General features: G+C 44.7%; 2 protein-coding genes across 3 annotated transcripts; one reads left to right on the top strand and one right to left on the bottom strand.

Annotated features, from left to right (window-relative positions):
* Window positions 1-1,745: 1,745 nt before the first annotated feature.
* NXT2 (nuclear transport factor 2 like export factor 2) lies at window positions 1,746-10,217 on the top strand. 2 transcript variants are annotated; one of them, XM_083424146.1, is made up of 5 exons: window positions 1,757-1,913; window positions 2,777-2,863; window positions 3,320-3,426; window positions 4,139-4,283; window positions 8,427-10,217. In XM_083424146.1, the coding sequence occupies exons 3-5, from the start codon at window positions 3,349-3,351 to the stop codon at window positions 8,603-8,605; spliced, it is 402 nt and encodes a 133-aa protein (XP_083280272.1). In that variant the 5' UTR covers window positions 1,757-1,913; window positions 2,777-2,863; window positions 3,320-3,348; the 3' UTR covers window positions 8,606-10,217. The 2 variants fall into 2 exon arrangements, with proteins under 2 accessions (XP_083280271.1, XP_083280272.1); XM_083424145.1 differs by lacking the exon at window positions 3,320-3,426 and having other exon boundaries at window positions 1,746-1,913.
* Window positions 10,218-14,363: 4,146 nt separating this feature from the next.
* Window positions 14,364-17,713, bottom strand: KCNE5 (potassium voltage-gated channel subfamily E regulatory subunit 5). The gene has a single exon (XM_083423228.1). The coding sequence runs from the start codon at window positions 17,338-17,340 to the stop codon at window positions 16,864-16,866; it is 477 nt and encodes a 158-aa protein (XP_083279354.1). The 5' UTR covers window positions 17,341-17,713; the 3' UTR covers window positions 14,364-16,863.
* Between the last annotated feature and the right edge of the window lie 4,892 nt (window positions 17,714-22,605).

Genomic DNA, 22,605 nt, shown 5'->3' with positions numbered 1-22,605 from the left:
TGATTTGAGGATGTATTTTAATTGATTGTCTGATTTTATGTTAATGTGTTATACATTTGATGTTAGCTGCTCTGAGCCTGGCTTCGGCTGGGGAGAGCAGGATATAAATAAAATTTGTATTACTACTATTATTATTATCATTATTATTATTATTATATTAGGATTATTATTCTTTAAAGTGGACTTGCCCTGGACAACCCTTCAGATGGAGGACTGTCCTCTTATAACCCTTCATAATAGAGGACTGTCCTCTGTAAGACACAAGTAAGACACGTGTTCACCCTAGATAAAAGTACACCAGTAGGGGCCTGCGAAACAGCTGGAAATCTTGGTAACCAGAATTTTGAGGTAAAATAAACACCTCTTAGAAATTGCCACCCATCCCCTGTCTCTGGGTCATCCAAACCTTTTTGGTTAGTTTTTTACCCACTTATTTTTATTACCTGGTTTGGAAAATCAGCAGTTATGTTGAGTTAACATCAGTTTCACTGGAGCTCACGTCTCTACTCTATTTATCCTAAAGCAAAAGCAGTTCATTTTTCAGTTTCTACCAATGCAAAGCACTCCTATGCCCCCTATTGGTTCTTAAAAGACAGTTAGAAACAGAAAAAGTTGGGAAAGGAATGAAATGGTCATAATAAATATTTAATATTTTTAAAGATAGATTCAAGCACCCGCTAATTTATGCCCACCAAGGGATGTTTGGGATAGATTTGTTTTCTACTGTAATTTTACACGTTGCTGCATCCCCACTTAGCACCATAACAGAAAAAGAAGGTGGAATTTTCCATATCTGCAGGCAGATCTAGCTCTTTGGAAATTAAAAAAAAAAGATAAAAGGGAGATATTGTATGAGCCGCTAAAGAGTTGTGGACGCCGAAATAACATATTGCTCAGTCTTCGAAGTTTGTCGCTATACATTTTGTGGTGGCAATAGGTGACCAGGAGTGTAATTTCATGCACATTTATATATGTGTTACATTTGCATACCACCTTCCTCTGAGGAGCGAAAGACAGCACACTTGGTTCCTTCTCTTTCCTTTTTATCCTCACAACAGCCCTGCGAGGTGAAGTTCGGCGGAGAGAGGAAGCGACGGGCTCACTCAGTAAAAAAGCCTCATGCCGCACACGGTCGACTAAGGATTAGACTGAGCACACGCCCTACATTTAGGCACATTCCTCTCCAAGGAATCCCGAGAACTTTATAGTTTCCCACGTGCTGGGAACTGCAGCACTTTAGGTGGTAAGCTACAGTTCCCAGGCTTCTTGGTGTGTGTGTGTTTCTTTTTAATGTATGGTTTGCCAACATTTGGCGCCCCAAATGTGGCTGGGCTCCAGTTCCCATCAGCCCAGCCAACATCGCCAACGGGCAGCGTTTATGGGAGCTGCTCTCCAGCAACGCCTGGAGAGCCGCAGACTCACCAACCTCGCCCTAACCACTATGCAAGACTGCCTTTCTGGAGTGAAGCTAGTGGAACTTGCAGTGCTAAGCAGCAGTAAAAGCACGTGGCGGAGGGGGCGGGAGAAAGAGTTACGCTAAACCGGAACACCGGAGGGGGAAGAGCCCAAACGCAGCGGAAGGTCTGTCATTCGTCGCCATAGCGACAGGCAGCCGGAAGTTCCGGCCGACGCATGAAGCCACCCGTTTGCCAGGATCTCTTCCTAGAGCGGTGCCGCTCTAGGCCTCGGCACCTCTATAGCGGAATTAACTCCTTCCTCGGAGACCGCGCTTCCGTTTCCGCCTACCTGTCTCGCCGTCTCCTGGGTCCGTCTTGACTGTTCGCGCTTCTCTTCCAGCCAATCCCTGTGCGTGCTTCCTCCAGAGGAGCAGGTTGCCCCTAAGGCGAGCCTGGCCTCTCACTTCTCTACCTCAGTCCTCGAGGGACGTCGCCCACATGGCTACTACATCTGTGGTAAGAGTGGAAGCTGAGGAGGTAGAGTGTCGGCCCCTGAGACGGAGGACGTGGGTTCAGGTTGCCCTGCCGCGTAGCTCTTAGGGTGGCCTAGCCTCTGCCTGCCTAACCGGGTTCGTTGTGTTGATAAATTTGGGAGGGAGGGAGGGACGCATGCGACCTCCTAAGTGGAGGGCCGGCCCATGAGGCAATGTGAGGCCACCTCCTCGGGCGGCAGGACCAACGGGCTGAAGAACCGGCTTCCAAGGAATGTATAGCCAGGCTTCCGCTGCTGCAGAGGCAATGGCAAATGAGGTCGGATCCTTGGAGGTTGCTTTGTTGAAGAGTTTCAGCTGTGAAGCCACTGGGAGATATCCGGCCACTAGTGTGCTCTCTTTCTCTCTCAGCCTAACCTTACAGGCTTGTTATGTGAATGGAATGGGGAGGGATGGAAAAAACAAGTATGTGGTCGTAGGTGACCATCCCAGTAGAAGGGCCCACTACAAAGTTCATGGTGCAGGAGCACCCCCCCCCCAAAAGAAACAATCCCTTTGCTGCCTTTCTCCTAGCACACAGTTGAAGGTATAACTTCACTGCTGATTCTCTTCCTCTGTTTATGCTGATACTGTCTGGGACTGTTTCATGTAATTATGATTGACAAAATCATAGTCATAGGTCATTTCTGTCAGTCACTTATATAATGTTTGTATGGCTTTGAGGCAGGGGTTACAACAAAGCAAAACTATGGAAGAGATTTCCATCCATTATCCATACTAGCTCTTGTAACTTTACAAATTGGAGTTCCCTTCTCTGTATCTGACATCTTTACCTTACTGTTGACACCCTTCGAAAATGGTTTCATTGAGCTGTGTTTTTATGTTTAGAACTTTAAAACCTATGTGGATCAAGCTTGCAGAGCTGCTGAAGAATTTGCAAATATTTACTATGAAACTATGGATAAAAGGAGACGGGTATGTAGATTCCCAACAGCTTTTGTGTTTGGTGTGGGGTTTGGTTTTTTTAGAAGAATTATTTACTGCATTTCGCAAAGTACATACAGTGGTGCCTCGCAAGACGAAATTAATTCGTTCTGCGAGTTTTTTCATCTTGCGAAGCACCAATGTGTATTGACGGTTTCCCATAGGAATGCATTGGCGGTTTTTTTAAAAAAGGCACGAGACGTTTCATCTTGCGAAGCAAGCCCATAGGGAAATCCGTCTTGCGAAGCAACTCAGAAAACGAAAAACTCTTTCGTCTTCCGAGGCATTCGTCTTGCGGGGCACCACTGTATCTGAGTTCTGATATTGTATGTGCTGATATTATTCATGCTAATATATATATTTGTACATGCTGAGATTATTAGATCATTCCATGTTGTCATGGACACAGCCTTCAAACACATGTCATTTGTTTCTATCTCTTAACAGCTTGATCCTCTGTATGTTTACTCAAAAATATGTTCAGTGGGAGTTTACTCTGTGAGAATATCTGTAAAGGACTGCACCCAAAGGCTACAATCCTATACCACTTGCCTGTAAGTCCTATTGAACGCAGTGGTGTTTAAATAGACATGTATAGGATTGTGTTATAAATAGTGCAAACAGGTAGACGGAAGTGTGGAAGCAATGACTGAGCAGTTCCAGTTAGTTGACATGAAATGGTAGCTACTTAACCTGAGTCTTTTTCCCTTTGAACTCAGTGGGGCTCACCTTTCTGTAGACAAAGAACCAAAGCATTGGAAGGGACTTTGGAAGCCAAGTACCAGCTCACTGTAGGATTTTGCAATGCAGGGTGCAACTTCTTGCATCCCTAACAGATGGCTGTCCAACCCCTGCTTACACACCTCCAGCAAAGGAGAGTCATTGCCTCCCAAACAGTCTATTTCACTGTTAAAACAGTTCTTAGTGTTAGGTTGTTTCTCTTACTGTTTTACCAGGTGCATCATGCTGTTTGCTCATACTTAGAATGTGATCAGCTAAGATACCTAGTTCCTTTTCCAGTGTACTGCTGCCAAGCAAGGTCTCCCACATCCTATACTTGGTGCTTTGATTTGGGTGTGTTAATTACAAGACTTTAATGCATCTCTATGCATTTTGTGGGGGGACTAAAGGAAAAGGGAAAACCCTAAAGGAAAAGGGAAAATGTAAATACTGTATCTGGATGCAGCAACCTATATAGGAAGGGGTGCTGTAATAAAAGCACAGTTTCCCCTTGGAGTTCATGTAATGCTTCCTAATGTTTCTCAGGTGTTAACCAAACTCTACCTGGACAAAGCGACCCTGGTTTGGAATGGGAATGCAGTATCTGGGCAAGCAGCACTTGCAGAATTCTTTGAAATGTTGCCTTCAAGTGATTTTCAAGTTACCACATTTGATTGCCAGCCTGTTCATGGTAAGATACCTTGTCAAACAGTGTAGCCCACAAATCAGGGAAGATAGCTTGATTCTAAATATGTAAGTAGAATTATTTAACCTTTTCACATTATGTAACTTGCAATCATTCCAGTTTCAGAAATTTCAGCAGTTCCTTTGCGTTTCTGAATTATGTGGTTAAATTATGTCTACCCAATCTGTTCTTGTGACATTTCTGTACATTCTTCCAAAAAATTGTAGAAATGGAAAAGCATCCATAGTGTCCCTGATGGTCTTTAGGAAAAGGTTGCGAGGAGCAGCTTTGTTCCTATTTGTGCTGATCTTCGTAGCTCAAGCAGAAAACTATTGCAAAAAGTGTGACATGCTTTAAAAAGTGCTTATTAAATATTTTTATGAAATATTTATATGAAAGGAACATTTCGTTCAAAGATTACCATAATAAAGGACAAAAGTGGTAAGGACCTAACAGAAGCAGAAGACATCAAGAAGAGGTGGCAAGAATACACAGAGGAATTATACCAGAAAGATACGGATGTCTCGTACACCCCAGGTAGTGTGGTTGCTGACCTTGAGCCAGACATCCTGGAGAGTGAAGTCAAATGGGCCTTAGAAAGCATTGCAAATAACAAGGCCAGTGGAAGTGATGGTATTCCAGCTGAACTATTTAAAATTTTAAAAGATGATGCTGTTAAGGTGCTACACTCAATATGCCAGCAAGTTTGGAAAACTCAGCAGTGGCCAGAGGATTGGAGAAGGTCAGTCTACATCCCAATCCCAAAGAAGGGCAGTGCTAAAGAATGCTCCAACTACCGCACAATTGCACTCATTTCACACGCTAGCAAGGTTATGCTTAAAATTCTTCAAGGAAGGCTCAAGCAGTATGTGGACCGAGAACTCCCAGAGGTGCAAGCTGGATTTAGAAGAGGCAGAGGAACCAGAGACCAAATTGCAAACATGCGCTGGATTATGGAGAAAGCTAGAGAGTTCCAGAAAGACATCTACTTCTGCTTCATTGACTATGCAAAAGCCTTTGACTGTGTCGACCACAGCAAACTATGGCAAGTTCTTAAAGAAATGGGAGTGCCTGATCACCTCATCTGTCTCCTGAGAAATCTCTATGTGGGACAAGAAGCTACAATTAGAACTGGATATGGAACAACTGATTGGTTCAAAATTGGGAAAGGAGTACGACAAGGCTGTATTTTGTCTCCCTGCTTATTTAATTTATATGCAGAATTCATCATGCGAAAGGCTGGGCTGGATGAATCCCTAGCCGGAATTAAGATTGCTGGAAGAAATATCAACAACCTCAGATATGCAGATGACACAACCTTGATGGCAGAAAGTGAGGAGGATTTAAAAAACCTTTTATTGAGGGTGAAAGAGGAGAGCGCAAAATATGGTCTGAAGCTCAACATCAAAAAAACGAAGATCATGGCCACTGGTCCCATCACCTCCTGGCAAATAGAAGGGGAGGAAATGGAGGCAGTGAGAGATTTTACTTTCTTGGGATCCATGATCACTGCAGATGGTGACAGCAGCCACGAAATTAAGAGACGCCTGCTTCTTGGGAGGAAAGCAATGACAAACCTAAACAGCATTTTAAAAAGTAGAGACATCACCTTGCCAACAAAGGTCCGTATAGTAAAAGCTATGGTTTTCCCAGTAGTGATGTATGGAAGTGAGAGCTGGACCATAAAGAAGGCTGATCGCCGAAGAATTGACGCTTTTGAATTATGGTGCTGGAGGAAACTCTTGAGAGTCCCATGGACTGCAAGAAGATCAAACGCATCCATTCTTAAGGAAATCAGCCCTGAGTGCTCACTGGAAGGACAGATCGTGAAGCTGAGGCTCCAATACTTTGGCCACCTCATGAGAAGAGAAGACTCACTGGAAAAGACTCTGATGTTGGGAAAGATGGAGGGCACAAGGAGAAGGGGACGACAGAGGATGAGATGGTTAGACAGTGTTCTCGAGGCTACAAACATGAACCTGACCAAACTGCGGGTGGCAGTGGAAGACAGGAGTGCCTGGCGTGCTCTGGTCCATGGGGTCACGAAGAGTCGGACACGACTGAACGACTAAACAACAACAAATATTTTTGTGATACAAAACAAACAAATAAACAAGGAAAAGTACATAGAGTGTCTCCACTTTCAACTCACAGAGTCTTTTTCACAGTTTGCTTACGTTCGGTATGAGACACTATTGTCACAGACTTAGGGGGAACAGGGGAGAAAAAGAAGGAGGGAGAGGGGTGGAAGTGGTCTTTTCATTCTATTGTGCAGGGTTTTTGTGTCAGCATGTCATGGGTAGGTCCTTTATTTATATAGTTATTGATTCTTATTGGCATTGTGAGAGATTGGAGAGTCCAGAGCTTAGTTGGTTGTGTTCAGTTGGTTGCAGCATGGTTTGTTTGTATGTGTGTGGAAGGGTGTTGTTGTGTCAAATTAGCCATATTGATTTGTATGCTGTTGTTGGGGATAAGTCATTGTCTTGTTGGACAGTATGCTTTTTAGAACATCAGTTCCTATGCCACCTTACAGGGCTGCTGGACAGGACAGAGCAAAATCCTATGAACTGTGCAAAGAGTGCTGGTGTGGACGTAACCTGAATATAATTGTTTTTAGAAGCCTTAAAGATTAATTTGAATTTCCTGTAAGTCGCCTCTTTGAACAGTCCTTAACCCAACTTATTTCATATTTTTAATTTTTAAAATTACATTTCTATACTGTCCTTCATCTGAGCGTCACGGGGCAGTTTACAATGTTAGCATCCATCTGTCTAGGGAGATAATTGAAGAGCGCACCTTTGGGGGTAAAGTCAAACCACTCGAGAGTTACAGCGCCTGCTTTGGCTGTAGAGTCCAGTAGGGCAGATGAAGACGTTTGGTTTTGCTGCTGCAGGTGCACCATGGCATTTCTTCTCTTTGTTCTCCTTTCAGTGGTCATTCATCCTCTGGTCACTGCTGTGGACACACAGCCTGACTGTCTGTCTCCAGGCATTGCAGTTGTTTGTAAGGGATTGCCATACAGCGGCAATCCCAGCCTCCATGTCACATTTGCAGACATCTTTGTGACACAGAGTCAGTCTGCCAGCAGGCCTAGTCTGTGAAGCCAGCTCCACTTGGAGCACATCCTTAGGGATCCTCCCATCTTCCACTAGCGTGGATGTTTCTGAAACAGAAATGTGAACATGCTAGGAATGTGGGCTTGGGAGAGCACATCTTTGTTTGAGACTCTGCCCTGCCATGTGATGCCCAAAATCTACCTGATGCAGCACAAGTGAAAGACATCGGGGCTTTGCTCCTAGCAGGTGTAAGTTGCCCATGACTCGCTTCTATAAAACAAGTATGCATAGCATAGTAACAAGCAAAACATAGTCAGGATGGCGAAAAATAGCACTGAAATTATTGCTCTTTTTGTAGATTCTGTTTTCATGCTGCATTTTTGTATTTTATGGTTTTAATTTTTACTTCTAAAGTATCAACAGAAGTATTGTTATTGGATGTATACATATTGAAAATGAAATAACGAATAATGGTGGTGGGAGTTTGCTAGTTGGCAAGTTAGAGAAGAGGCATACCTCAGTGGCAGAGCATCTGCTTTGCACAGCAAAGGTCCTAGATTCAGCCTCCAGCCTCTCAAGATGTTACTGGGATAGACTCCCTCTCTGAAATCCTGGAGAGCTGCTGCCACTCAGTGTAGACAACACTGAGCTAGGTGGACCAATATTCTGACTTGGTAGAAGCTGCTTTCTAGACACCCATAGAACATTGTAAAGTGGCACCTTGGACTAAACCATTGGTGGGTAAGTTGTGGCAGCAATGACTCTCTCTTCATCCCTGACTTTTGGCTATGCTGGGAAATGAGAGTCCAAAAATACATGGAGGGCCACAGGTTAGCCATTCTAGGGTTAAACAGTATAATAACAAGATGAACTTACTAATACTTATTGCGCTTCACACACATATGCATACCTGTTTCATGATTGCACTGCAAGCTTCTATAATACTGATTGTATTGTTGGTTGCATTTTACAGGTGTTTTAGTTAGAAAGAGGAGAAAGAAGCAATAACTTTGAAATGCTTGATAGCAATTCTGTATAAAAATAGGCTTGTGATATACTGGCATGCCTTAATATCTTCTGTTTCTTTCTTTAGAGCAAGCCACTCTGAACCATAACACCATCCTTGTTGTGACATGTGGGTCTGTCAAATTTGATGGGAGCAAGCAGCAGTACTTCAATCAGAACTTCTTGTTAACAGCACAAACCACAAACAACAACACAGTGTGGAAGATTGCGAGTGACTGCTTCCGCTTCCAGGACTGCCCTAATTAGTGGGGAGCAGCGGTTGGCTATACTTCCTCTGGACAAGATTACTGGCTTTCAGGATGGTCGTACTCTGGATGTGAGAAAGTACCTTCTCTTTGAAAGAAACTTCCACTTGCCAGGAATTACCAGCTTCAGAACAGCAAAAATCAAACTTACTTATTTAAGAATGCTGTCTGTGGCGTCGGTATTTAAATCAATATAGGAAAATACTGTTATGGTTTACTCGATGACTCATTCATACACATTGTATACAAGCACTATCTTTCACAAGTTGTATTTGTTTTGGTGAGAAATTAAAATAGCTGTAACAACAAGGTGAGGATGCAGATCCTGACTAACTTGAAGTCTTCCTAGAATTTGAAAATCTTGGTGCAAATAAGTACAGCTGGGAGAAGATTGTGTGCAGGAGAATGATAATTGTCTCTGGGCTTCCATGTATTTCTAGTAAAATAAGCTATTGGAGAGATATTAGGAAGACCTCAACACCTGGAGGCTATTTTTTTGAGCTGCTTTGGAACTACTTTTGTTACTATGTTGCTTTGTGCTGCTTTTGTTACTATGTTGCTTTGTGCTGTTTTATCTATGATTTGTTGAGTTTGTATGTAACCATTTTACTGGCTACATTTTAAAAAATGTTTTTTAAAAAAGGGGGGTTTGGAAGAGAGATTTTGACTCTTTTGTAGCAGAGTTACGCCCAATAGTGATTGCTCCAAGCATATTAAAACTTGGTTACATTTTGCATCTGCCCTCATCCACCTTTAAATATAGGCTCCCCATGAAAATACTTGAGCTGGAATACATCATAGACACTTAGCTTTGCAAATAATAAAACTGCTTGCATCTACCAGGAACTTAACTCCGCTGTTACAGCAGAGGTGACCAAAGAGTGTCCAGAGCACTGTCTAGTCCTGTTGTGTTGGATGAGTTTCAGTTGGTAAGGATCGAGAATGTGGACAAGGTGCTTGGATTGATCAGGACGGCCATTTGCATTCTGGACCTTAGTTCATCTTGGCTGATAAAAACTAGCAGGGAGGTGCCAGGTGGCTGGTCCAGGAAGGTGATTAATGTCTCCTTGCAAGAGAGAGTGGTCCCTGCCTGCTTGAAGGAGGCCACTCCTTAGGAAAGCCACTCCTTAAGAAACCCTCACTGATCTTGGAAAATCTAAGGACTCAGAAAAACTATTGGCCAGTTCCTAATCTCCCCTTAGGCAAGGTCCTGGAGTGGGTGGCCACAGATCAGATCCAGGTGCTCTTGGAGGAAACTGATTTTCTATATACATTTCAATTGGGATTTAGGCCCGGTTTTGTCATAGGAACTGTTTTGGTCACCCTGTATGATGACCACTGTTGGAAGAGAGACGGGAAATGTCTCCTTGTTAATTCTTGACCTCATGATATCCTGGAGCAGCTGTCCAATTTGTTGGAATATTCTGTTCCACCTTAAGGAACAGGCATGATTGTTGTGTGTCACATGTCTGTTTACACTCCAGCACAGTATGCTGAGAACTTCCATTTGTGTATTGCTTTTGCTTTTTTGCTTTGGACACGAAGGAGATTAAACATGTTTCCTTTTGTCCTGATGTACACTGAATAAACTGCTTGTAAATATCCTCACACAACCTCTCCTGCCTCTTCTGTTTGTGCGGTGTTTACTCTGCTGAGTATCGTGCCCTAGCTTCAGAAGCTTGCATGCCAACACAAATTGTGGTTCCATTTGTACTTGTGTAGTCGTTTCCAGAGGGTGATGCTTGGGAAGTTCTTCACCTTGGAGCCTTCAGTGTGGGGTTTCTCAGGGTTCAATTTTATCCCCCATGCTGTTTAACATCTACATGAAACTCCGGAGTACGTTGCCAGCAAGCAAGCTCAGCATACTGCCTTCTCACCTGCCGGTGAGGTTGTACTTGACCATTGTCTTGCCTCAGTAACGGACTGGGTGAGAGCCAACAAACTGAAGCTCAATCCAGGTAAGACTGAAGCACTGTTAGTAGGAGGTTTCCTAAACTGGATGGATGGGAGGTTGCCTCAGAAGCAGTAAAAATAGATTTTTATGGTTTTGGGGGGTGAAAATGTTGGAGAATACTTGTCTCATGCTACTGCAATACCCACGCTGTAGGGGTTCATTAGCACATGGGTGTAGGTGGGTGTCATCCTTTGGCCTCTATGTATTGAAAACACGTCAGGCTATTTCACTGGGTCACACAAGTTAGCCATCCCTCTTGATGATGCCACAAATGCCAGCCACCTGGTGGTTTGTGTGAATGAGTCCTATATGAGTATCTGCATACTCATTTTGGGCTCCACACAAGGTAGAACCCTAGGCCAATTGGGTTTTCTTCTCATGCAGAGTTGTACTTGTGTGTGTTTGATGGTACAAATGTGTGGGGCCCTTTGAGTTTGGGTGTAACCTTCGACGCCTCCCTCTCCATGGAGGTACTGATTGCAGCTACTGCAAAGGCGGCATTTTTCCATCTCCGCCATATCAAACAGTTGGTCCCTTACCTTTCCCGCCCTGATCTGGCCACAGTGATCCATGTGACGGTCACCTCCTGGCTTGATTACTGTAACTCACTCTACGCAGGGCTGCACTTGAAGTTGTTCCAGAAACTCCAGCAGGTGTAGAATGCCGCGGCGAGGCTCCTTATGGGGTCCTTGCTGCAGGACCACATTCACCCAGTGCTTTTCCAGGTGCACTGGCTCCTGTGGAGTACAGGGTTAGGTTTAAGGTGCTGGTTTTGACCTTTAAAGCCCTTCACGGCCTAGGACTCTTGTACCTACAGGACTGCCTCTCCTGGTATGTCGTGCGGAGGACCTTAAGGTCTATAAATAGCAACACCCTATAGGTCCCGGACCCTAAGGAAGTCAGATTAGCCTCAACCAGGGCCAGGGCCTTTTCAACACTGGCTCTGGCCTGGTGGAACGCTCTGTCTCATGAGACCAGGGGCCTGCGGGATCTGATTTCTTTCTGCAGGGCCTGCAGGGCAGAGTTGTTCTGCCTGGCCTTTGGCTTGGAATCAGCCTGATCCCCTCCCCTCCTTTCCTTTTCCTTCTGTAATGGAACCCCTTTTGGGGGACTTCCCTGGATTTTTTGTGGCCCACATAGGACCAGTCTGATAGTTGGCCTTGGTGAAGATTTGACGTTTTCTCCCCCCAAACAGTTTTTGATCTGGGCTTCCACTGAAATGAGGCTGCATTTTAAGTTTGTATTTTAATCCTGTTTTTAAGTTGTATTTTAATCAATTGTTTTTATACCTGATGTTAGCTGCCCTGAGCCTGGTCTTGACTGGGGAGAGTGGGGTATAAATAAAAATTATTATTACTATTAATAATAATAATAATTTCACACAGCCTTTGCATAAAAAGCCATTGTGGTGAGTGGTTGCTTCACTGGCAAGAGGGTTGGGCCAACCAGAATAACCCAACAACCCCTTCATCCTAGGGTTGCTATATTTCAAAAAGTGAAAATCTGGACACAAAAGTTGTGGTACTTGTTTAGTTTTGTCCAAATTCCGAATGTATGGCTACCCTATTTCATCCAAGCTTTCAATGTATGAACAGGGTGATGGGTGAGATGACTTGCTTAATATGGACGAGGTTGTGGCAAAAGACACACATTTGCTGAAAGGCAGTAAGCCTCTGAAGTGATGGAATCCCATGTTATGCAGTAAATAGTGTTGGGCAGCCTCTCCTGAGAAAGAGCCCCCCCCCCCCTCAAGTGCCTTACGCCTTGTATAGTGGGGAGAAAAACATTGTCTGTGGATGGCCTTTCTGAACCATCTGAAAGCCTCCTCTTGTGATTAATCAATATTTTGGGATGGCTTTTGGTGCAGCCTTCAGAATAATTCCGTGCGTAGAATTGGACTGTTTGGCTCAAGATGATGAGTGACAACTCAGACAACTGTGAAATTTTATCTAGTTCTTAGTCTATAGTAAGACCCCAATCACAGCATTGTAACAGTGTTTTTCTTGTTCCATTTGTAGGCTGTTAAAAAAAGAATATTTACCGCATAATGCTTTACTGCTAACTCAAAAACATTTGACAAAGCCATGTGCATTTGCATGTGATTTCTTCTTCCTGATGTTTCATTGTGCAGGCATTTGTCTTTGTATTAGCAGGATTCCTATGTGATAAAGTAGAATGCCCCTGTAATCTTTTTTTAAAAATGTACATAAAGCTTATGCATACTTTCAACCATAAATGTATGGCACTGGAATTAAATTATTTTTTACTTTACAGAAGCTTCAAAGGATATGCAACCGAAGAATGGTGTGAGACCCATTAATATAATTTGCCTTTCTTTTGAAATCATTTTTATTTGCTTTTTACAATGCAAAATTATAAAAAAAAAAATTCAATTACATATCCATATGGAGAGATTCCTCTGAATCTCAGGACTATATAATTTGCCTTTCAAAAATGTTCTTTCTGAAAGACACTGTATTAGAGAAATCTTTCCACCCAGAAGCTTTTACATATGCAAGAGCCTCTCCAAATTGTGGGAATGTGAACTGAAACATGACTATAAAGAGGTGCTACATTCATAGAAGGGTCTCTCCAGCTAACTTGCTTTTTCTTTGCCTTCCTTTGCCACGGCTCATCCTCCTTTACACCACCTGCCTCCTCATTTGTCCTAAATCTTCACCCAGCCTGGCTCTACCTTCCTTGATGTCTCCTAAATTCTGCCTTTTTTGCTTTTGCCATTGCCCCATTTTACGCCACCTTCTTCCTGCCTGCCCCACTTCATTATAGTTCGGCCTTAGAACTATGTTACGATGCATGTGGCTGTTGTAATGTACGTGGAAATATGGCCTACAGACGGGGAAATCAGATTACCCACCCTGGCAAAATGTCATTCTTGAAACCTTGATGTCTAGTACTCATAGAATCATAGAGTTGGAAGAGACCACAAGGGCCATCGAGTCCAACCCCCTGCCAAGCAGGAAACACCATCAGAGCACTCCTGACATATGGTTGTCAAGCCTCTGCTTAAAGACCTCCAAAGAAGGAGACTCCACCACACTCCTTGGCAGCAAATTCCACTGTCGAACAGCTCTTACTGTCACAAAGTTCTTCCTAATGTTTAGGTGGAATCTTCTTTTTTGTAGTTTGGGTCCGCTTCTCTGGAGCAGCAGAAAACAACCTTTCTCCCTCCTCTATGTGACATCCTTTTATATATTTGAACATGGCTATCACATCACCCCTTAACCTCCTCTTCTCCAGGCTAAACATGCCCAGCTCCCTTAGCCGTTCCTCATAAGGCATCGTTTCCAGGCCTTTGACCATTTTGGTTGCCCTCCTCTGGACACGTTCCAGTACTCTCTTTTAACAGTAGAGGGAACTGGGGCTTAGTCACTTGCTCACTCACAGCTACTCCTGCCCCTATACTCTTGATACTAGACAAGGGCTAAACAAATTCAACAAGGTTATCCAGTGGCTACTAGCCACAATAGCTATGCTCTGCCTCCACAGCGATGCTTTTGAATGCAAGTTACTGGAAACCATGGGAGGAAAGAGTGCTCTTGTGCAGGAATCCTGCATGTGGGTTCCCCACAGGCATCTGGTTGGTCACTGTGAGAACAGGATGCTGGACTAGGCGGGGCATTGGCCTGATCCAGCAGGCTCTTATGTTTTTATGCGGGACATCAAGTCCCAAATGCAGGTAGGTGAAGAGTGAACCATGACAACAAAATTAGGGGCACATGAAGTCTGCCTCTCGGAAATGTAGTGGAAAGCTAATCATTGCAGTAACTTGTCACAAATACAGTAATTAGAAAAAGTCACAGGAATGGTATATTAATCTAAATCAAGGTAGAAAAAACAAAACACTGGAAATACAAATACTCCCATCTCCCGAATACATGCAGTTGCTAGGTGTATCAAGGTCTACACATGAGGTGTATCAAAGTCTATACATGGGTATAAAATTGCTCCAAAGTCCATGAACACAACAAGCAAAATATTAATCCATTTCAGATTATTATTCTCTCGACAGGAACAAACAAGCACTTGCTTGCTTCATTTGTAAATGCACTGCAGTGTTTGACATGTATTGGACCTTTATCAAAGGAACAGAAAATTCCCTGTTACTGAAAATGACTATCGTTTACAAGGATAATAAATACCGTAGTCATTTATTATCACTGTGGAGCTGCAAAATTCTGTTGATAGTAGACTTAGGCTGAAGTTTAAGGTCAACCAGTAAAATACCTAAGAGACTATAACAGGGTCCTGCTGTCAACCAAATGTTTTTGCTTCCCAGTAACCGCAAATTACAACTGTCATTTATTATCATTGAACTGGAGCCAGATCAAGTTAGTTGCACTTAAATCTTATTCAAACAAATTTGATAAGTCACAATTGATTTTAATGGGTCTTCAGCACAACTAACTTATAGTGCAATCCTATACACATTATTCAAAGGTAAGTCTCAATGTGTTAATTAATAAGTGTTTAGGACTGCAGCCTTAGAGTGCAATTCTATAAATGTCTACCTAGAGGTTAGTCCCACTGAGTTCAATGGGGTTTACTCTTTCTCTCTACACACCCACCCACCCACACCCATTGAACACATTGAGAGAGATTGTAGACACTAAGAAAGTCACAGAAGTCAGCAGAAGACATTCATACCTCAGTTACATTGCATCTGAAGGCAAGTTCGGCATTTGTTTAAAAATCTTCCCACTGGTATAAAAAAAAGCAATTTTGGGGTGTCCTGGTTTTTACTTTTTGAAATATGGCAATCTACAGTACTCTATATAGATGCTGGCAACAAGACCTAGCATTTTTTTTTATTTAAAACATTACTTTGCTGCCCTTTAATTCAAAATTTCCAGGGAGGTTTGCGATATTTACAAACACTACAAAAAGCATAAGAAAGAGGGTTTTTTGGGTTGTTGTTTTTTTTAATGACACCTTAAAAATGATCAAACGTACACCAGAGGTTAAAAGCCTGGGAGGGAAATCTTGCCTGATACCAATAATACCATTGTATTATTGATGCAGGCCAGCCTTTCCCAACCTGGTTCTACTGACTGTTCCTGATAGGTGTTGTAGTCCAAAACACCCGGAGGACACCAGGTTGTTTAAGGCTGTGTCAAGAGATCCAGAACACTTTCCAGCTGAAGAGAAAATGGCAGAGCATGCAAGACTGGAGGTAGCACACCACCCCTACTGAAAAGTAGAGGCACTGGTGTTCATTTCTGGGGCAGGGGGTCCTCTCTTCCTCTGGGGGCAATTAAAGGGAACAAAAGGTTTGTGCTGTTAAAATCCAAAGCGGTGTCATATCAGGTCTCCAGCCTCAACACACACACCCCTTCCAACCCGCATGGCTTGCTCTCTTTGTTTCCCTGGCCAGCACCCCTCCTCTTAGGACTATTGATGGGCTGTGCAGCTGCTGAGGGTTGCAGGGGGCGGTTGGAGGGGGGGGGAGAGAAGCTTGGAACTCAGGGCCCCAGAAAAGTATTTGCTTGAATGGCAGGGTTTGTGTGTTCACAGCCAAAGCTCATTGTAATGTGATATTTTTAAGATAAATTATCCTCTCCTTTCCAAGGTGGTGGGCACCTTTTAATTGAAAACCCATCATCAAAGAAGAAGAAATAAAAAATGGATGTTAAGCAGCAAAACAGCTACAGATACTTTATATGAAATTTTCTCCATCATAGGGCTGCCTGGACAATATAAAGCACATTCCAGTGCCCACCACCCTGAAATAATCTTATCTTCACACCCTTAACAAATTACAGTTCCCAGGATTCTTTTGGGTTGTGGGCAGCGGAATGTGCTTTAAATGTATGGTGTGCAGGGAGACTTTTACGTCCTGCAAGCTCCCAAGGGAACCAATAAACCTGTCTATCTTCCAAACAGAGCCAGAGATGGATCCCAGTCCTGGTGACTTGTGTTCTCTAAGGGAGAGCATCCCACGGTTAACTCCCACCACCACATGGCCTCTGGCATATGTGTCCACTGATTTGTTTTGCAGTCAGCACAGTCCAACCTGGAGATGGAGAACCTAAGAACCGTCTTTTTGCCTAGCGCCATCTGCCTCCCCATTCAAAGCTTGCACGCGGCTTCCTCGTGGGGCAAATGAAGCTGCAGGACGGATTGCTTGGTTAATTTTTGTTGTTGTTTCTTTGCCCCGCCGAGCTGAGAGGCGCAGATCACAGTTCAGAATTCCAGCCTTTGAGCGAACCGCATCCCCCAACCCCGACAGCACTTCTTCAGATTTGGGGTGGGCCGATCCGATCCTCCTCCGGAGCCTTCCCCCTCTCTCACAGATGCTCGCTGTCGTCGCCGCTGCTCCCCCTCTCCCCGCCGGCAGCCGCCGGCATCCCCTCGCCCAGGCTAGGCTCCCCGGCCGCCACCGCCAGCTTCGCTCCCGGTCCTCCTGCGCTCCTTCCCAGGCTTCCCGCTCTCGCCGTCCAGTCGCTCTCGATGTACAAGTGGTAAGGGTCGTGCTTGGACTCCAGCTTCCTGGAGCGCGTGTAGGCCAGGATCAGGCCCCCGGCCAGGCAGCCGTAGAATATCATGATGAGCAAGATGTACAGGTAAGCGTCGTCTGCGCCCGCTTTGCTGCCCGCCGCTGTCGCCTGGCTTGGCGCCGGGAGTGAGTCGTCGAGGAGACTGCTGCCTTTGCGGATGGCATTGGGAGCAGCGCCGCCGCCGCCGCCCCCGTGCAGCTCCTGCCAGAGCCGGCTCAGGAGGACCTGGATTCGGAGGCTTTCGCTGCAGTTCATCGGCCCCTGCATCCGCCGCCTTGGCACGCTCGCTAGCCTCTGGTCCCTTTAGGCCTCCTTGCTCCGCGCCCTTTTCCTTGCAGGCGCGCACCGCCCACCCAGCAGCAACACAGCCTTTGCCTGCTGGCCTCTCACGCCTCGGCCATCTGCTTCTCGCCTGGCGCTGGAGGGACAAAGGCGTCTGCAGCTTGCCCTACCCCACCCCCTTGCGGGAGAAAGCAGGGGGCGCCTGCCTCTCCCCCTCTCTCGGCCGCCTGCCGCCCAGATCTCTCCAAGGGGGATGGGCAGGGTGGGGGAGAGTCTCTCTGCCTCTAAAAAGCTTCTTTGTTCCTTAACTGGCAATCCTGGAGTCTGGCTGCCTTATGATATTGCCAGTGGTCTGCCCCCACCCCCATCCCGCCCACTCGCCCATGAACTGAAATATGGGAAGGTGTCTGATTTTTTTGGGGGGTGGTGCTGATTTGAGATCTGAGCCCCCCCTCACCCTCAGCAAATGTGTGTTGGGCGTATGGGTCCATCAGTTTTTGTTTTTTTTAAAAAGGTTTTGCAGTCATCATAGTTTCGCTAAGTCTAAAACTTTGCTTTAATTCTGGTGGTGCAGATGAAAAGCGAGGGGTAAGGGCATTCTTATTGGGTCTCTTCTTGTTGCTTTGCATAAACGTGAACAATGATGCTTGAGAAAATTTCTGTGCAACCTTTTCCAAGCTGGTGCCTTCCAGATGATTTGGACCACAACTTCCACCAGCCTCAGAACTACTCTCTGGAAAATGGAACAAGCTGTATGACCAAGGCCCTGGGAGTGAGGGGTGGCCCCCATGATCTCCGCGAGTGAGGCTTGCAGTTGCGGTGGTTTCGGAAGGGCCAAAACTAGATGGGACACAGGGACACCCATAGGAAGCTGCAGTTCAGACTATTTGTCTGTCAGGCCAAGCAATGTTTGCACTAGTGGCTCCCAAGTTTTTTGCTATGACAACCCACAAGTCCCAGTTTACTTGGTATGCTGACCCATCAGTTTATTATCACATTACATTTTGGACCTTGGATCTTCTCTGCTGCCAGCCACCAGACAGCAGTTCCCAAGGGTTGAAATGCAAGAAATGGAGGTTTGTGACATTCATTTGCAAGTGCTAATGCAGCATTATAATACATGAACAAAAAAGCCCATCATACCAGTCAAGGATTACAAACCATGCTTATTTAGGGTTTGTTTATAAAGCTCATGACTCACTTGTGTGAGTTTTACAACTCACCTGCATGCCACCATCCAGAGGTTGGGAAACACTGGCCTACATCAGTGTTGGGGAGCCTGTGGCCCTCTAGATGCAGATGGACTCTTAACAATTTTGTGGGTGTCAGGAATGACTGAAATATGGCAACCTTATCCAAAGGGAACTTCCCCATGCAGAATTTGTGCTCTGACACTGTTTCCTGGTGCATGTGGAAGGCAGGCTTGAAGTTTCATGCACTTAAAGTCTCAACTGCCAAGCATCACTACAGGATACTCCTCCATCTCTGAGCTTATTTTTAATGATGGGGGGGGGGGCAACTTGGATTGACAATGCAGAGGAACTATTGCATTTCGCCATTTTCTACAATCTAAATCTCCCTTTTCGCCCAAGCGGTTATTAGCCACACTAGTAGGGAAATACACACAATATTTTGTGATACTTTGGTTGGTCTAATAAAAGTACTGACCTAGTAGGGATTTTGGAATTTTTCTTAGCTGTCAACACGGCTACCTTTACTCTTTGTTTGAAGCACAATACTCTCTCTCCTCAGGTCAAACTGTCCAAATTAAGACATACATTAGAATCCTGGGAAGCAGGAGTCTTTTTCCCTTCTTTCTTTTTGCTGGCGTATGTGTGCTGCACTTCTCAAGGTAACTGTAAAAAACTAAACACTGTTATTCTCCCCACCCCCCATCCACCTCAGGTGGTGGATAAATATTTATTGGGGTTGTCAGATCTTTGAATGTGGCTTTGGCAATTTATCCAGATTTGAACTTTAAGAGGGATTTTTGTTGTTGTTTGTGATTTGTTTTTGTTTTGGGAGGAAATGCATTGCTATTGCACTTTGCTTTTAACGAAGTCACCTAGATGCGTTTGTGTAGGCTATGCATACATGCAGTAAATAATAAAGGTTGCATGACATAGATAGGACATTTTAAAATCCGGAGCTATCCTCTGTGTTAATTCATCTGGAATGTTTAAGACTCACAATCACCAAGCTGGATCGAATCCTTGTTTCACCCGTAAACTTTTGCCTTGTAAGGCTTTGGGAAGAGCTTCCCTCAAACTACTTGCTGTAGCTACTGGAGAGACGAAAGGAAGTTCTCCTTCATAAATAGAGGACTATCTGTCCTTGACTATTAGTTATGGGACAAGTTAGCAGTTTACCACTCACTATGGCATGCGGATGGCGCTGTGGGTTAAACCACAGAGCCTAGGACTTGCCAATCGGAAGGTTAGCGATTCGATTCCCAACAACGGGGGGAGCTTCCGTTGCTCGGTCCCTGCTCCTGCCAACCTAGCAGTTCGGAAGCACGTCAAAGTGCAAGTAGATAAATAGGTACCGCTCCGGCGGGAAGGTAAACGGTGTTTCCGTGCACTGCTCTGGTTCGCCAGAAGCGGCTTAGTCATGCTGGCCACATGACCCGGAAGCTGTACGCCGGCTCCCTCGGCCAATAAAGCGAGATGAGCCCAGAGTCGGTCATGACTGGACCTAATTGTCAGGAGTCCCTTTACCTTTACCTTTATGGCACAGCAAGGCTGAACACCAGTTTGTGGCAGATATACAGTAGGTGAGGGCTACTGCTTTTAAGTCAGCAGTGGGAAACCTGTGGCTCTCCCATCATCGCCAGCCAGCATAGCCTGAGGTTGGGGGTGATAGGAGCTGTAGTTCAGCAACTTCTGGAGGACCACAGATCTTGCATCCCTGCTTGTGGGCTGCCTGGAGTCATTTTATTGATCACCAGATTTCAAAATTAGCCAGGCGCCAGACCCATTTTGCACCTGGCTATTGGCCACTTGTGACCAAGTGAAGATGCCTGGGCGGCAAGATGGTGCTGACGTCTCCACCACCTGGAAGTGCATGCCAGGGGATCCTTGGATCTTGACTGTTTTAACACAGTAATCCCACAACCTGTAAAATTCTATCAGTTATATTTCATCTGCACGATCAGAACGAATTCCAGGAACCAAAATGGTTTTTTTTTTCTCTGCAGCCTGAGCAGGAGCAGTCAACAGCATTAAAATTAACTGTTGTAACTTGTTTTCGCTTACCCCACCCCACTGTCCTGCTCACAGTTGTGAAGAATATCCCTACATTATGAACGGTCCATGTCACCATTAAGAAAAAGAGGTTGGAACAGGCCAATATATATGAGGACCATCCCTGAATCAAGTGACTTTTCTTCTCTACATTCTCAAAGCTCATAATCTAGCTCCAGATTGTCATCTGAACTAGACAGATGTTTAACCAAGAATCAATCACAGTCAGTCCATCATTTGAACAAGACTTTAGAGCCGTCTTGCCCAAAAATGGCAACGAGGCATTCAATTTTGGCAACTGTAACCTTGGTATAAGCAGCCATTTGGCACCTAGCTGTTTCTAAAAGGTGGGAAAGATAACCAAGTTGTGATTAAACCAGTATAAGCTAGTACAGTGGTACCTTGGGTTAAGAACTTAATTTGTTCTGAAGGTCTGTTATTAACCTGAAACTGTTCTTAACCTGAAGCACAACTTTAGCTAATGGGGCCTCCCACCGCCGCCGCTGCACGATTTCTGTTCTCATCCTGAAGCAAACTTCTTAACACAAGGTAATATTTCTGGGTTAGTGGAGTGTGTAACCTGAAGCGTATGTAACCCAAGGTATCACTGTATAAGTACAGTACTGCTCTATATGAACATAACTGACCTTTTGATTCCCTTTGCTTGCAAGTGTACAAATGCTTGTGCTTTTTCATATTTGGTGTGACCACCCAAACTATTTGCTGGTTGAGGTTGTGTTGCACCAGCCTTGCAATGCCTAAATAAACATCCTGTTTGACTGACAGTTGGAGTCTGGATCTTATTGGCCATCCAGGCTGAATCCACAGTATTGGGTATTGAGCCCCAATATTTCACAAAATAAGGTAAGGCCTTTTGAACCCACTTCCTTATAAGTATGGGTTTGCACATCTCTCTTGTTCCCATTTTATAGATTACCACTCAAATCTGAGGAATCAGGTCAACAGCCTGAATAAGCCTTCCCTAACCTAGTGCCTTCCAGATGTTTGGCATAACAGACCCCCACCTCAGGCCAGCACAGATGTGCTGGCTCTGCAGCTAATGGGAGTTGTAGTGCACAACATATGGAGGGCACAAGGCTGGGCTAAGGTAAGGTGTCAAGAGCTGTTTGTGTGAAGGCATTAACTAGCAGAAACCTGTGGCATTCACTGCTAATTCTAGATCTTGCTTTCTCTTTCCTTTAGTTTCCCTTTTGTTAATATATGGGAGAAATTTGAAGGTTGGGACTTGCTGAGCCGAAAGCAGCTAGATCTGTTCTCCATCAGCCAACTCACAGTTCCTCCATGCACAGAGCAATGCAGCAGAATGACCAAAAAAGGCTCAGACCACAACTGCATTGGCACCTGTTCTTAACAAGGGGCAGCTTGTGGAGCTCTGTATTCCTTTGGGCCAAATGGATGGCTGAAAAATACCATAAATAAAAAAGACGTATATGAACAGGTGGCTTTGAGTTTAAGAACTCACTTAAATCACGGCACCATCATGGCTGTAGGAATAAATTGGGACTTTGCTTCTGCTGTCTTTATGATACACAAATATACTTGGGAGTAAGCACCATTTTGTTATAGAAAATGACATTAGATGTCTTGCTGCTCAGCCATGCCAACAAAAACATTTGCAAATAGTGTCAGCCAGTGGGACCTGGCATACCTATGCTGACCCAGAAACTGTTGTGGGGCCTGTTGTGCTGCCACCACCATATGCCACATCGGTTGGGTCTGTGCCTCCATCACGTATTGTTCAGGAGGGTCCCCTAACTCTTCAGAGATTTGTGGGGGTCACAGGGGACGGCAGGATGAAGAGGAGGGGGCAGGAAACTTTCCTTCCATGAACATCCTTATCTTTGGATCCAAACTAAGAGTATCAGTTGCTGGGTGGGTAGGGTGATCAGGTTTTAGACTTCAGCATGTAGTCAGGAGTTAACTTTTTCTTCCACAATATTAAAACAAATGCCCTCATCAGCACTATATTCTCCACTTCCAAAAGCCT

Source organism: Podarcis tiliguerta, assembly GCF_965153285.1.
Source record: "Podarcis tiliguerta genome assembly, chromosome: Z".
Classification (NCBI taxonomy): Eukaryota; Metazoa; Chordata; class Lepidosauria; order Squamata; family Lacertidae; genus Podarcis; species Podarcis tiliguerta.
The sequence above is the reverse complement of the archived record's forward strand: the minus strand, read 5'-3'. Positions and strand labels throughout refer to the sequence as shown.

Bases quoted from the DNA above. Each gene is read 5' to 3' on its own strand.
- NXT2 (XM_083424145.1), top strand. The intron at 2,864-4,138 runs GTATGTAGATTC...AATGTTTCTCAG, and splicing joins CTATGGATAAAAGGAGACGG to GTGTTAACCAAACTCTACCT. The intron at 4,284-8,426 runs GTAAGATACCTT...TTCTTTCTTTAG, and splicing joins TGATTGCCAGCCTGTTCATG to AGCAAGCCACTCTGAACCAT.
- KCNE5 (XM_083423228.1), bottom strand. From the start codon at position 17,340: ATGCAGGGGCCGATGAACTGCAGCGAAAGCCTCCGAATCCAGGTCCTC.